This window comes from Onychostruthus taczanowskii, unplaced genomic scaffold (assembly GCF_017590055.1).
Source record: "Onychostruthus taczanowskii isolate IOZ18803 unplaced genomic scaffold, ASM1759005v1 scaffold20, whole genome shotgun sequence".
In the NCBI taxonomy this organism is placed as follows: domain Eukaryota; kingdom Metazoa; phylum Chordata; class Aves; order Passeriformes; family Passeridae; genus Onychostruthus; species Onychostruthus taczanowskii.
Window position 1 is genome coordinate 6,078,581 of NW_024499240.1, and position 12,585 is coordinate 6,091,165.

The 12,585-nt window shown below is 49.5% G+C and overlaps 1 protein-coding gene across 1 annotated transcript; it reads right to left on the reverse strand.

Moving 5' to 3' along the window:
- Window positions 1-3,443: 3,443 nt before the first annotated feature.
- Window positions 3,444-6,373, reverse strand: EVX2 (even-skipped homeobox 2). Its single transcript, XM_041403690.1, has 3 exons — window positions 5,950-6,373; window positions 4,543-4,799; window positions 3,444-3,998 (listed from the first exon to the last, which is right to left on the reverse strand). Exons 1-3 carry the CDS (start codon window positions 6,371-6,373, stop codon window positions 3,444-3,446), a joined length of 1,236 nt encoding a protein of 411 aa, XP_041259624.1.
- Between the last annotated feature and the right edge of the window lie 6,212 nt (window positions 6,374-12,585).

Below are 12,585 nucleotides of genomic sequence, written 5' to 3' on the forward strand. Positions count from 1 at the left end.
CTTTGCATTTCTATCTCGCTGGTGGACATTTAATTTGGTTTTTCTATTAGCGCCGAAATAAAGAAAATATAAAATATATTAAACAACCCACAGATTTATTTTCTTGTCAAAAACAATTCGGGCTTGATGACAGACAGTCTTCTTGCATTTTATGATGAATTATTTTTTCATTCTTTGCACACTAGAGACAAAAAACATGCTGTTATTTTGGACAGGGTTTTTTTGGCCACTGTCTTTTCCTGTTTGCTTTCCCATCTATCTCAATGCTTTTGTTTTTAAGGGTTACAACCCCCGCGTTAGCAAAGAGCACAGGAAAGCAGAGTGATACATCACCAGTCCAAATGTGCAACTATAATCGTATTTCTTTAATGGGGGGCGTTCAGGAAAAAAAAATAAAAGAAGAAAAAAGGAGGGGGGAAAAAAACTTAGATAAGGAAAGCCCAAGGGATCACTCCAGTATATATTTAACCAAACTGCAATTAAACACTTGTATCAGCTTGTATCATTTAGAGCTAATGCAATAATAATGGTAAATTACAGGGCCAAAATGGCTTGTGATAGCAGCCTCCGTATTCCCAATAGTTTCCACGTCGTTGTAATTAATGCCAGGGTGAGCAGTTGGTGAAAGAAAATTTCGTGTAAGGGACATCTTGGTTTTCAAATCGAATAGAAATAGACTGCTTTGCACACACCATTGACTCTTGCATTTTTCCATCGAAATATCGATTTTACGGCCGATCTGTAAATATACGAACAGTTGGGCCGGGCTGGGAGGCCGGGGGCAGCGGGGCCCAAGCGCGGTGCCGGCCCTGCCGCGCCGCGGGCCCGCTCCGGGAGCGGCCGCAGCATCACTGCGGCCTGACAAATGGAGAGGAAAAGCCGGGAGTTTGTTGGGTGCCTTTTCGACACTAGATTAAAGGCACACCTTTTGCAGGCTGAAAGACGATTAATATTTCCTCACCTAAGTGGGAAGCCCAGGCACGGACAAAGGCGTTAACCGCGGGCGGAATGATTTCTCTCCGTTTTTTCTTAGAGAATATCTCTATAATATTTGTAAACACACATCTGTTTAGCCAGCCAATTAATGTTAAACCAATGTTTGGACTTAGAACACATCTGCTATAAACATGAGTAATGCGTAGCATTCGCAGTAAAAATACTGATTAGTACGAATTAATCCATCTGATATGTGTATTAAAAGGCATTTAAATATGTTGTTTTAAGAAGTTCTCATAACCCTGGATGCCATATTTAAAAACAAACATCAGTACGGAATGCTTTGCAGCCTCTTAAACAAATAATCTCGCTTTGATTTAAATAACATTTATTTTACATGACCAAACACAATAAATAACGTAATATACAAAGCTTTATAATTATTGCACATTTGTAAAATATTTTACAGTGAGTTCATACAGCCAGCAATAGTTAAAGCACAAAGACTTTATTTACAGTTTCATATAATAACCAGGTCCAACGGACCTAACATAAAACGAATTTATGTTAATTTTACCAACCAGCGTCCTCGTCGACCATTCAATAGACATATATCTATATTTTGGAAAAATGTAAACATTATTGCCAAAATCGTCGTATATACATCCCATACTTGTGTGATCATAACAAAAGATTCCAACGATCGAAAAGGTTAAGCTGGTAAAAGAGTGCTACGTTTTGGTCTATTTTCTTTAGCATTAAATTATATTAATAAAAAATTTTAATGTAAACTCAGTGAACAACAGCTGGTATAATCGATACTTTTACATAAAGTAGTCTTCCTATTCGTTCTTTACAAAATGATAAATTTGTGGGTATAGGTGTCTTCTACCGTGCTTTAAAGTTCTCTATCCAGAAAATGTACATGCCTTGTTAGGAATCTGCTCCAGAAGCCTAGGGATGTTTCTTCTTTGCCCTTACCTACCCCCGCCCAAAGAATCTGTTCCACTGGACAAAAAAACCACCAACCTATGATTTATGTTCACTGAACAAAACAGCATAGCCTTTAAACTCATTTCCTGAAAGTTCATTATTAGAATACGAAAAAATCCAGTGTCTTAAAAATAGAAGTATTTCAGGACACTTAATCGAAATACATAATAGAGGGGTTTTTTTCTTTTTTATTTTTCCTTTTTTTTTTTTTTTTTGTTAGAGTGTACGTGAGTGTGTGTATATTCACAATCACACAGGGCCTAAACAAGCAATAGCAAGTTAGATGAGGGCTTCAACTCTTCAGAAAAATCTCATTATGTGAAGAGTGAAGTGGCTCTGTAGGGAGCATTATGGAAATATCTGGGTTTGATTTAATGAGGCTCTTCACATTGGTAGAATATCAACTTAACAGAGAAAAGTCTACCCGGGGTGTCCAAGTTACCAAAATGAAAATTGGCAATTGAGATGATAAGAAAGTGGCTTTCTTGTGCGAAATCACTTCAGGTAAGAGAGATAACATTAAATAACATACATTCTATGCACCAAGAACAATGTTTTATGTACCAAGTCTCTTATCTGTCTCTTCTAATGACTTCCCTTAGCGGGTTGTTAGTACTTGACAGCAGGTCTCTGTGCGGGGAACTTTTTTCCAATTCCACATTCAAAGGAGGTCCATCAGAGAACATGATTGGCAATTTTCGTCATAATCTGCACATTATTAGCATCAAAATTGACATGGCAGTAACACTGGTGGTTTTTGATGTGCCTTTCTTCAAGTTCAAGGAAGTCCCTCCAGTAGCAGTGGTTTGGTATAGCAGGTCTCAGTTACCCAGTGGTGGCTTTTCAGAGGCAAAGGCGCGATAGAGATGCGTGAGAAATAAATCCAAGAGCCGTTTTACCGAGAGAAGAAAAAGACGTCGAGAAAAAGAATTAAATTTAGAAAAGTGTCTGGAAGGTAAATGCTTCAGGACAGCAGCCTACACCTAGAGAGATTCAAGTATTTCCCAGATAGCGTGGATTATGGTAGTTAGAAAGCGCGATCTTAAAAAATGCCTCTCCCCATCCCGACAGTGTCACATTTCCCTTCCCGTTACTGGCCCGGACGCGGCTGCCTCATTAGCTGCCGCTTGTCGTACGGAAATACTCGATACATTTCCCATTCACTCCAACTCAAACCGAAGTAATAACAATAATAATAATTAAAAAAAAAAAATAGACAAGGCCAGAAACACATTCCCTTCCGCCGGCTGCCCCTCCCTGACCCGCGGGCCCGGTTGCCTGCACCCCGCGAAGCCCGGCAGCGCCCGGCAGCGAGCACCGCGGGGCAGCCTCCGCGGGGGCGCGGGAGCCGCGGAGCGCCCTCCCCGCCTGTCCCGCGCCCCACAGCGGCGGGGCGGTCAGCAATAAAAAAATAGACAGAACTTTTTGGCCGAACGCGGGGGCGCCCCCCGCCCCGACCCCCCCATCCCCCCGCGACTCCCTCTACAAAACACGGCGGGCTCGGGCCGGGGTAGTTATCTGGTGAGCGGCGCCTCCTCCCGCTGGTCCGGCGAGGCGACCGCGGCCTTGCTGAGCACGGCGGCCGAGTAGGGCAGGAAGCCGCTCTCGGAGCGCTGCCCCGCCGCCGTGCACGGGAAGTCGGCGGCCGCGCCGCCCCGCGAGCCCAGCGCCGAGGCCGCCGCCGCCGCCGCCGCTGCTGCCGAGGCGGCCGCGCTGCTGTTGAGGCCGGCGGCGGCCGGCGTCTGGTAGAGGCCGGGGTGTCGGAAACTGCAGAGCAGCTCCGGGCGGGAGTAGGGGTGCGAGAGGGCGCGGAAAGTGTCCAGCGGGCGGATGGAGGTGGCGAAGGGCGCTGCGGCGGCTCCCGAGGCGGCGGCGGCGGCGGCGGCGGCCGTGACCCCGACGTGCGGGTAGTAGTGGAGCGGGACGTGGGAGTGGAAAGGGTAGGGCAGGCTGCCCGTGGCCGCCGCGTGGGTCATCATGTAGGTGTAGAAGCTGGGGTCGGCCGGGTGGGGCCAGGACATGGCCAGGCGCTGCCGCTTGTCCTTCATCCGCCTGTTCTGGAACCACACCTGCGGGGATACAAGCACAGCGCGGCCTCAGCTCCGCTCCATTCCTCGCCCCTCCGCGCCCGTTCCCGCGGACACCGGCGTGCACCCACCAAAACACATTGCCAAAGCTTCTAGGCTACCCCTCTCCCTCCCGGAGCAATCTCCCGTGACCTTGTCAGAGGGGAGAGGTACGGCCCTCCCTCTACTCGAGAGGGACCCCTTCGATCCGAATAAATGTTTCCCTTCGAATCGTCCCGTCCTCCCCACTCAGGACTCGGTCTTCACGGTATTGACGCTCATTCTTTCCCCCTACGTTTATTCTCTCCCCTCTTCACTTAAGGAAATAGGCGAACGCGATAAAAACTGACGAGAAAAATAAAAACAACAGTAATGACAATAACTTTTTAAGAAGCAAATGAAAAGTGTTGGATGCAGAAAAGCAAACGAGCACGAGTGGTGCTGATAGCTATGGGCCCCTCGAGTCCTTCAGCCGGAGAGCCCAGCCGGCCGCGGCCCGGGACGCTCGGGGCAGCCGCGGCTCTGAGGGGCGCGGAACGCGGCGTACCTTGATGGTGGTTTCGGGGAGATTGAGGGCGGCGGCCAGCTCGCAGCGCCGCGGCCGCGACACGTAGTTCTCGCGGTAAAACTCCTTCTCCAGGCGGGCGATCTGCTCCCGGGTGAAGGCGGTGCGGTAGCGGCGCACCTGGTCGGCCCCCGCCGCCGAGCCGCCCAGCGCGCCGCCGCTGTGCAGGCTGCCGATGCCGGCGGCGGGGGCGGCGGGAGCGGCGGCGGCGCTGGGGGTCGGGCTGCTCTCCGCGTAGCCTGCGGGGCGAGGGCACGGTGGTGAGAGCGGGAGACTCGCTGGCCCCCCGATCCTCCCGGCCAGGCCGGACCGGGCCCGCTACAGCCGTGCTCAAGGCCAGCTGTCATTCTTACAAATCCCTGCTGCTAACAGAATCGATAAATTTGGATTTGGAGGTGGTTTGTTGGTTATCGTTTGGTTGGTTGGTTGGGTTGGTATTTTTTAATCCTTCGTAACTGCTTTGTTTTCAGATTGGGCGGGCTTGGAGACTGCAGGGCAGTCGAGCTTAGGGGAGAGCGGGCGAGGGCGCGGGCCGCAGCTCGGGGCCCGGGCTCGGCGCTAGCCTGTTCCCCTTCCACTGCCGTTCTTTAGTTTCGTTTGAGACATACAAAATAAAAGCAGCCATAAACCCCCCCCTTTTTTTTTTTTTTTTTTTTTTTTTCTCTAGGGTTACGTCGAGCATCCCTGCCTTTCTCTGGCACATTTGAAGAAAAAGGCATGCACTGTGGCTCCTAGGAAATCCACCGTTTATCTCCCTACACCTTCCCAATAATAACCTCCACCTCCAGCAACAGTAACAACCACCGTGCCCCGCGAAGAACGGGGAAGGGGACGAGGCTGTTTCAAAACGCCTCTTACAAGCAGAGGAAAAGTGAACAATGCCAAATTAGCCCGAGGTGGACACAGACAGCACGTTGCATATACACAGAGAAGGACACACACAGTCAAATGCGGGCAGTTTCCTCGCATTCCCCCCTCTCTCTCTCTCTCTCTAATTTAATCTATGTATATACACTCATATACAGCTCAAGAGACGCCGAGATCTCCAAGAGCGCCGGGAAATACAGGGAGAAAGCTTTGCCTAAATATAGGTGGGTGGATATTTGTGCCCACCTATATTCTGGATATATATCTACATATCAATGGATTTGGGCATGCACACACACACACGAAGGCAGCGGCACGGGAGCTGCCCGGACAGTGTATCTCGGCTATTGGGGTAGCGCAGTAATTGTAATAATATTTTACAGCCTGGAGCTCTGTCTTCGCAGAAGAGAGAGCGCCGATGCAGAGGCCGGCAACTTTGGCGGTGGCAGTGGGTTTCCTCTGGTTTTTAAAGCCGGTTGGCAAAGTGCGGGGCTTAGATGAAGATGATAAAGGAAGAGTTACCTTTGTTACTGTTTTCCTTCAGCTGGGAGGAAGTCAGGCTGGCCGGGGAGCGGAGCGCGGAGCAGCCCACCTCCACATCACTGTTCATATCTGCCTCTTGAGCAACTTCGGAATAAAGGCTGATTTTCTTCCTGCTTTCCGACGGCGGGATTTCGGAGGAGACAGTGCTTTCACTGCTCGGATGCTGGAGATTGAATAAAGTGTCTATTTCAAATTTGCCTTTGGCGGAGATGTCCCCTATAGCGCTGTGCAGGGAGGCGGCAGTCAGTCTCGGGCTGAGGCGACCACTGTGCGGAGAATTTTCAAGGGCCTCCAACACCGCATTTCCAGCTGAGTCTGACAAATTCGAGAGCCTTTTGCCAGCTGTAGGGCTGTGCAGCCCTCTCTCCATCAGGATCATCTCTTTTCTTATTCTTTCCATCATCTCAGCTTTATAAAAAATGTCAAAGTTGCAGGGCTGGTCCTGTACTAATGATGAGCTGCAGCAGGGGCTAATTCACATTCAGCCCGGCAAGTGTCTCTAAATATTATTATCTGTTTTTGAGGGAGGTGTAAAAATTGTGGGATGCCAAAGCGAGGGAATGACTGGTCAAAATGACCCATACATCCTTTCTAGCCCGAAATGTCATTCATCAAAAAGTGGTGCTCGTCATTAAGGTACGAATGACGCTGTTCGAATAATCATTTATTGTAACAGGTTTATAAGCAAATAAATACAAGCTCCTGTCAGTGGATAATGAAGGCGGCTTCAGAGCAGACAAATATATCCAGGTGGAAAGAAAGAAAGACAAGAAGTGAGGAGTAAAGCTCCTGTCCTTAGCTTGATCAGATCCTGCTTGAATTGCTCTGGGGTTTGGCCTCTGGGGTGGAATTGACAGTCTGATTAATAAAATGAGCTGTGCAACATTTCCCCCTTCATTTAGGTGCATCATTATGCTCTGATTTTTGTTTTGTTGCCTTTTAGGTCCTAATGATGCAGCTTCTTTCTCATTTGTCCTCGGACAGAACTACATGCTAAATATTAGATAATACTTTTCTTTATTATTATTTCTGAGGCGAATTTTAGATCACAACGCAAGGAAATGCTCAAGAGGACCAGAGGATCGAGAACATCCTGCCGCTGATATCTCTTTACTTTTCTTTCCCATTTCCAGACCACTTTAGTACTTTTATTTAGGAATTTACACTGACACCCCCACGCACCCCCTCACAGGCACGAACCTTACGCCCAGACTTTACAAGTCTGCTGCCCAGATTCAAGTGTACCTACAGTAGTTACCCGAAGATTAAAATATTTGTTACAATGCAGTATATTACAACTCTATTATCTTTGTCATCCTTGCGTCCTTAAATACGATCTTGTTTTTTACTTTCTATAATCCTGCTTATCGACGAAGCTAGCCCGGGATTTTTCTTCCCTCTGGGAAAATACTGACTGTTTTACGGTATGATAGGGGAAGGAAATAACTGGAGAACATTAAATACATTCGTGATTTAAAACACTCCGTGGGCATCCATTTCATTTTCCCGGCAGGTCTCACTCCAGCTCTTTTCTTCTTTCCTCCCCACCACCAATAAAACCTAAGCATTCGAAAATTAAAAAATAATCATAGAATTAAATGACGGATGGGGGATTATTGCCTACAGGCTCCGACCTATCAGAAGCATCACCTTAACACCCTCTCTCCAAAGTTACCTGTGGCTCAGTTAGCTCATCCCTCCGCTCTTTGCCGGTGCCGCGGGGCGAAGCGTCGCCGCGCTGCTGGAGACACGGGCTGCCGCGCTCGGCAGACGTGACAGTCGGAAAGTCTCCCTTCAGTGGTAACTTTGCTAGTAATAATGACGCTGATGGCAACCATTTAAACGAAGATAAATCCTTTGTCGTTAGCATCTCTGGAGTGAGCCTCGATAGCTGCCCAACCTTTTTTCTCGCCGTGGTTTTTTTTTTCACCTACATCATCTAGTGTTTAGACCCTGGGAGCACGAATTTCATCTCCGGGAGAAACACATGAATATTTCCTGTGATTAAACGCGGGTTTGATTTTTTTTTTTTTTTTTTTTTTTTTTTTTTTAATGAGGAGAGCTCTTCCTGCTAATCTTGGTCACACGCATCTCCTAAGTTCTTGTGCTCCTGCGCATGATTCATACTTCGAAAATGGGATACTTGTCAGATTTTTTTTTCAATAGCCTATTAAAATCCCCCTAAACATTCCACCAAATATTTAAGAAATATTCTAGGCGTTGTTTGCAAAATCCAGCCTTCTATTAATGAGAGTTTTATGTCAGCCCTTTGAAATGTGAATTTAGACAGCAACGCGGTGTCCTGAGTTTTACAGCCCCCAAACCAGACAAGAGTAAATGTCAACTTTTCCTTGTCCGCGGGCGCGGCGGAGGAGCGGGCCGGCGCTGCGGGGAGAGGAGCGGTGCGCAGGTTCCGCGGCCGCAGACACCCCGCGGGGTCCCCGGCAGGGCCGGGAGCCACTGCTCCGCGGGGTCCGGGAGCGCGTACCAATTCTTAGGTGAGGTGCCAGTTTTTTCTTCCCTTGGCTATACTGACAAAAGAGACCGCCGGCTCCCGCAGCCCTCGCTCCCCGCCGGGCCCGGCTCCGCAGCAGGCGGCGGCGCGGCCGCGGCTCCCGGCGGGGCGGAGGCGGAGCGGAAACCTGCGGCCGGGTTTATTGCTGTCGTTTGGCGCCCTCGTCTGTTTTCTTACATGCTGTAACGCGGCAAGCATCTTTCCCCCCGCTCTCTCGAAAACCGCAGCCGAGGTACCACGGCTCGGAGGCAATCGTGTGTGCACGCCACCAGAACCGGCACAGCTTTAGGCTCAAAAAATGTTACTGCGCCACTAAAAAGGAGAGAACGGGTTTTATGTTATTTGGAGCGGATGAAAAAGACTATGTGAAATGTGAGAAAAATAAGTTACACTCAAGTGCGGCTATGAATGATCTTTACTAGGGTTATACTTTGCACCTTTTAAATAATACTGATTCCTTAGGTTATGTACAGAGTATCTTAAAATACAGCTAGATTCATATGCAAGGGTTATAAAGTGTTATACAACAAGTTAATAATCTTCCACTAGGCAAAGGTGAGGTTACAAAACTGTTCCCTGCAATGCAGTTAATGAGTCCACCCCAGATCCTCAACCCTCTAATAAACTAGTTGTCTGTTGTTTAAATTCCCAGAAAAGTAGAACTATTTACTGCACTGATGTTTATCTCTTTCCTTGGTGTTTGTGTGCGTAGGGGAGTTTATGTTTTGGGATTGTTGTTTTGTTGCCTTTTTTTTTTTTTTTTAATTGTTACTTTTCTTTTGTGGTGTTCAGTTCAATTTTTTGTTCGGTTGTGTTTTGTTGTTTTTTCTTTTTTTTCTTTCAAAAATAATAGCAGAGCCTACAAAATATTTCCGAATGTTTGCAGTTGTTCAAAATCAATAGCTAAGCCTGAAAAACCAGGGACATTGAAGCGACATTAGTGGGCAAAGAGGGAGGAAGTTACAGAGACCGCCGAGAAACTGCCGAAATATGTGAGCTTTTGTTAGACTCTGTTTACTCAGTTGTTCTTGTAAGTTTAAATAGCTGCTTAGGCCTTTGGCCAGATTTTTACCTTGAAAGTTATTGCTGGAGGCATCAAAGAATATTTCAGTACTCATTTATTAAATCTTGCCCGGGGAAAAGGGGTCAGGTAGTTTAATTGAAACGAAGTTCGTATTAAATGAGACAAACATCCCGGGCAACTTTTCACCAGTCAGAGCATTCCTGGGAAGACGAGCGGGAATATCTGCTTCCCATCCCGCAGCGGGGCAGGCTGCCAGCAAGGCCCCAGGGCAGCGCGCAGGAGACATCCGTGGTAGCGCAGGGTCTCCGGGACGCGGCCCGCGGGGCGGGAGAAGGCGGCGGTGGGAAGCGCGGGGACGCGGGAGCCGCTCCCGGCGGGGCCGCTCCGAGGGGCGCGGGGGGCGCGCTCCGCCTCTGCCTGCTCTGCCCTGCCCTGCCAGCACTGTCCTGCCTTGCCTTGCCCTGCCCTGACCGTCCCGTCCTATCCCGCCCTGCCCTGCCTTGCCCTGCCAGCTCTGCCTTGCCCTGTCCTGCCCTGCCTTGACCTGCTTTCCTGTCCTGCCAGCCCTGCCCGTCCTGCCCTGCCTGTCCTGCCCTGCCCGTCCTGTCCGGCCAGTCCTGCCTCTCCTGCCTGTGGTGCCCGCCGGCCCTACCTGATCTGCCCGCCGGCCCTGCCCTCCCGGTTCCCCGGCCCTGCCCGCAGGTGCTGCCACCCTTCGTCCAGCCCTGCCCGCTGGCCCTGCCCGCTCCCTGGCACCAGCCGGAGGCCGCCTGGCAGGGCAGCTCCTCTCCCACGCAGCACGCTCCTGCTCTGCCCCGTCTGTCCCCTCTGCCTCAGGCGGCCATATCGGCATAGGGCCAGTCTTGGGGCGTGTTCAGTCTATATTGTCTGTGAAATGTCAATCGCGAGTGAAGGACGCGAGCACAGCGTGTCGCCGAGTCCCGCGGGCCCTGCACACCGTCCCTGCCCGCGCTGCCCAGACAGAAATCCACGGACGCCAGGCGAGTTTCACACTACACCGGTGAAAGTTCTGAGGCTGCCTTTGCACACAGACGGGGTTTCACTCAAACGACACAGCCCACGCCCGGTCGCAAAGGGACTCGGCCGATGGCTCAGTTTGGGTTGCGGCAGGCTGCCGAGCTGGTCCAAGGTCAGGGTCCCGAGGTCCCCGCGCTGCTCCAGAGCGGCGGGGGCAGGCAGAGAGCGGCCAGCACCAGCCCGTGACCCCAGAGCTCAAGTTCAACGCCCGCAGTGCTCAGCCGCCCGCGGCCGCTGCACCGAGACCACGCGGGGAGCCCCCAGAAAACTTTCTCCGTCTCGAAACCGATTATTTAATGTTGAAGTAACTAAAGAAGTGAGAAGTTGTGGGCATAGATCTGGAGGGGGAAATAGTTTAGAACAATTCTCTACGTGTTGCTGTTCAATCTATTCGTTATCATAACTGGCTATTTTTTTAAAGGCATGGGAGAAAATGAAAGTTCTGTTTAGCTATTAAAATTTCATACGAATTAAAAGGTAACAACGGAATGCAGTGGAAACGGAATAAGGTTTGGAAGACATATAAATGGAGTGGTTTTGTTTGTGTTCTGTGTTTGTTCTGGAGGAGAATTTTTTTCTTACACCAAACACTAACATAAGAACCAACCTCCTATCGACACAATTACCATCGGCAAATTCTGGCGAGGGGGGAGATAAAAAATTCCGGGGGAGGGGGGTTCTGTAAGAGATGGATACTAGGCAGATACTAAAAGCCTGTGCTACAAGTTTGAGTGGAATCCTAGCTGTACTAAATCATGGCAAATGCACTTGTCTAAATGAGATTATTTCAGGATTGTAAAAATTAAAAAAAAAAAAAAAAAAAAAAAAAAAAAAAAAAAAAAAAAAAAAAAAAAAAAAACTACACCTTTTTTTTTGGGGACAAAAGACCACAACCTTTTCTTCTGGGGAAGCACAAGCACGCCTGCAGCGTTGCTTTCTAGCTCGTGTATTCTGCAGATTCCCGTGCGATGTGTCAACGGAAAATGCGACGCGACTCCTCGGGGCGCTGGCCACCCGCGGAAGCGCTGCCCGGAGAGGACAAGGACGGCCTCGCAGGGAGAGACACCCGGCCAGCGCGGCAGGTCTCCTGCCCTGCCCGACACGGAGCTGAGCCCCGATGGGAACTGTTCTCCCTGGGCAAAGGAAGCGCCGAGCTGCTCGGGGCCTCCGCACGGCCCCCTGCACCGGCGGTGCGGGACCCATCCTGCTACTTGTAAACTGGGTGGGTGCTCTCCGAGAACCGACCTTTGCTCATGAGACCATTTATTCCTGTGTATAATATCCTGCCATGCAAGGCGATGTTGTTTTCTACACCCTTCACAAAGCAGCTCATTATAGAATTGAGGCTTTTGGTCATGAACCCGCCCAAAGAGTTTTTGGTACACCGAGGGGCTCTCGCTGGAGCAGGGGTCTCGGCAGGGCTGAAGACCTCTACTGGAGTGGCTGCGGCTGCACCGTGGTTTGCTTTGATGCAATCGACCTCAAAAAGCTCCCAAACCCTGCTCTTTAGGTGTTCCTTTCTTTCGCGGCCTTATTTAAAGGTCCTGACATGAGAGAAATTTTTACTGCATTTATTGAAAGAGGAAACACAACGGGATGTGGGAATACATATAGAAAGACGTCCGGAGAAATAAAGTCCTTCGTTTCTCTGGACTTCTTTTTATAGCGACGTTTTCGGTAGAAAGTTCCTTGCAGCGACATAAAAGGGTGAGAAAATTGTTCTTCGACAAAACTTCCTTCTAATTACGGAGGGTTTAATGTCCTGAAAGTAAATACTGATTCGGCTTATAACTGAGAGAAACATGTAATCACGCCTGGCTCACTCCTTAGCTGATTATGAAAGATTAATAGCAATTATGCGGTCAGAGCTAATGAACATGAACTCGTCTATAACATTCGGTTGTTGCCGTAATTGTGGGCACCCGTTTGTCATTCCAAACCCCGCTTCCAGATACAGCCGACGATTATTAGACCGGCTACAAAGTAGGGCTGCGTGACGGGCGGCTGCTGCGGGACCAGCAGCTATCCCGCGGCAGCC

What these genes read in the sequence shown, in the direction of transcription:
- EVX2 (XM_041403690.1), bottom strand. Translation starts at nt 6,373, where the DNA reads ATGATGGAAAGAATAAGAAAAGAGATGATCCTGATGGAGAGAGGGCTG. An exon ending in GAAGGAAAACAGTAACAAAG is followed by an intron (nt 4,800 to 5,949) that starts GTAACTCTTCCT and finishes CTCGCCCCGCAG; the next exon opens with GCTACGCGGAGAGCAGCCCG. An exon ending in TCCCCGAAACCACCATCAAG is followed by an intron (nt 3,999 to 4,542) that starts GTACGCCGCGTT and finishes GTATCCCCGCAG; the next exon opens with GTGTGGTTCCAGAACAGGCG.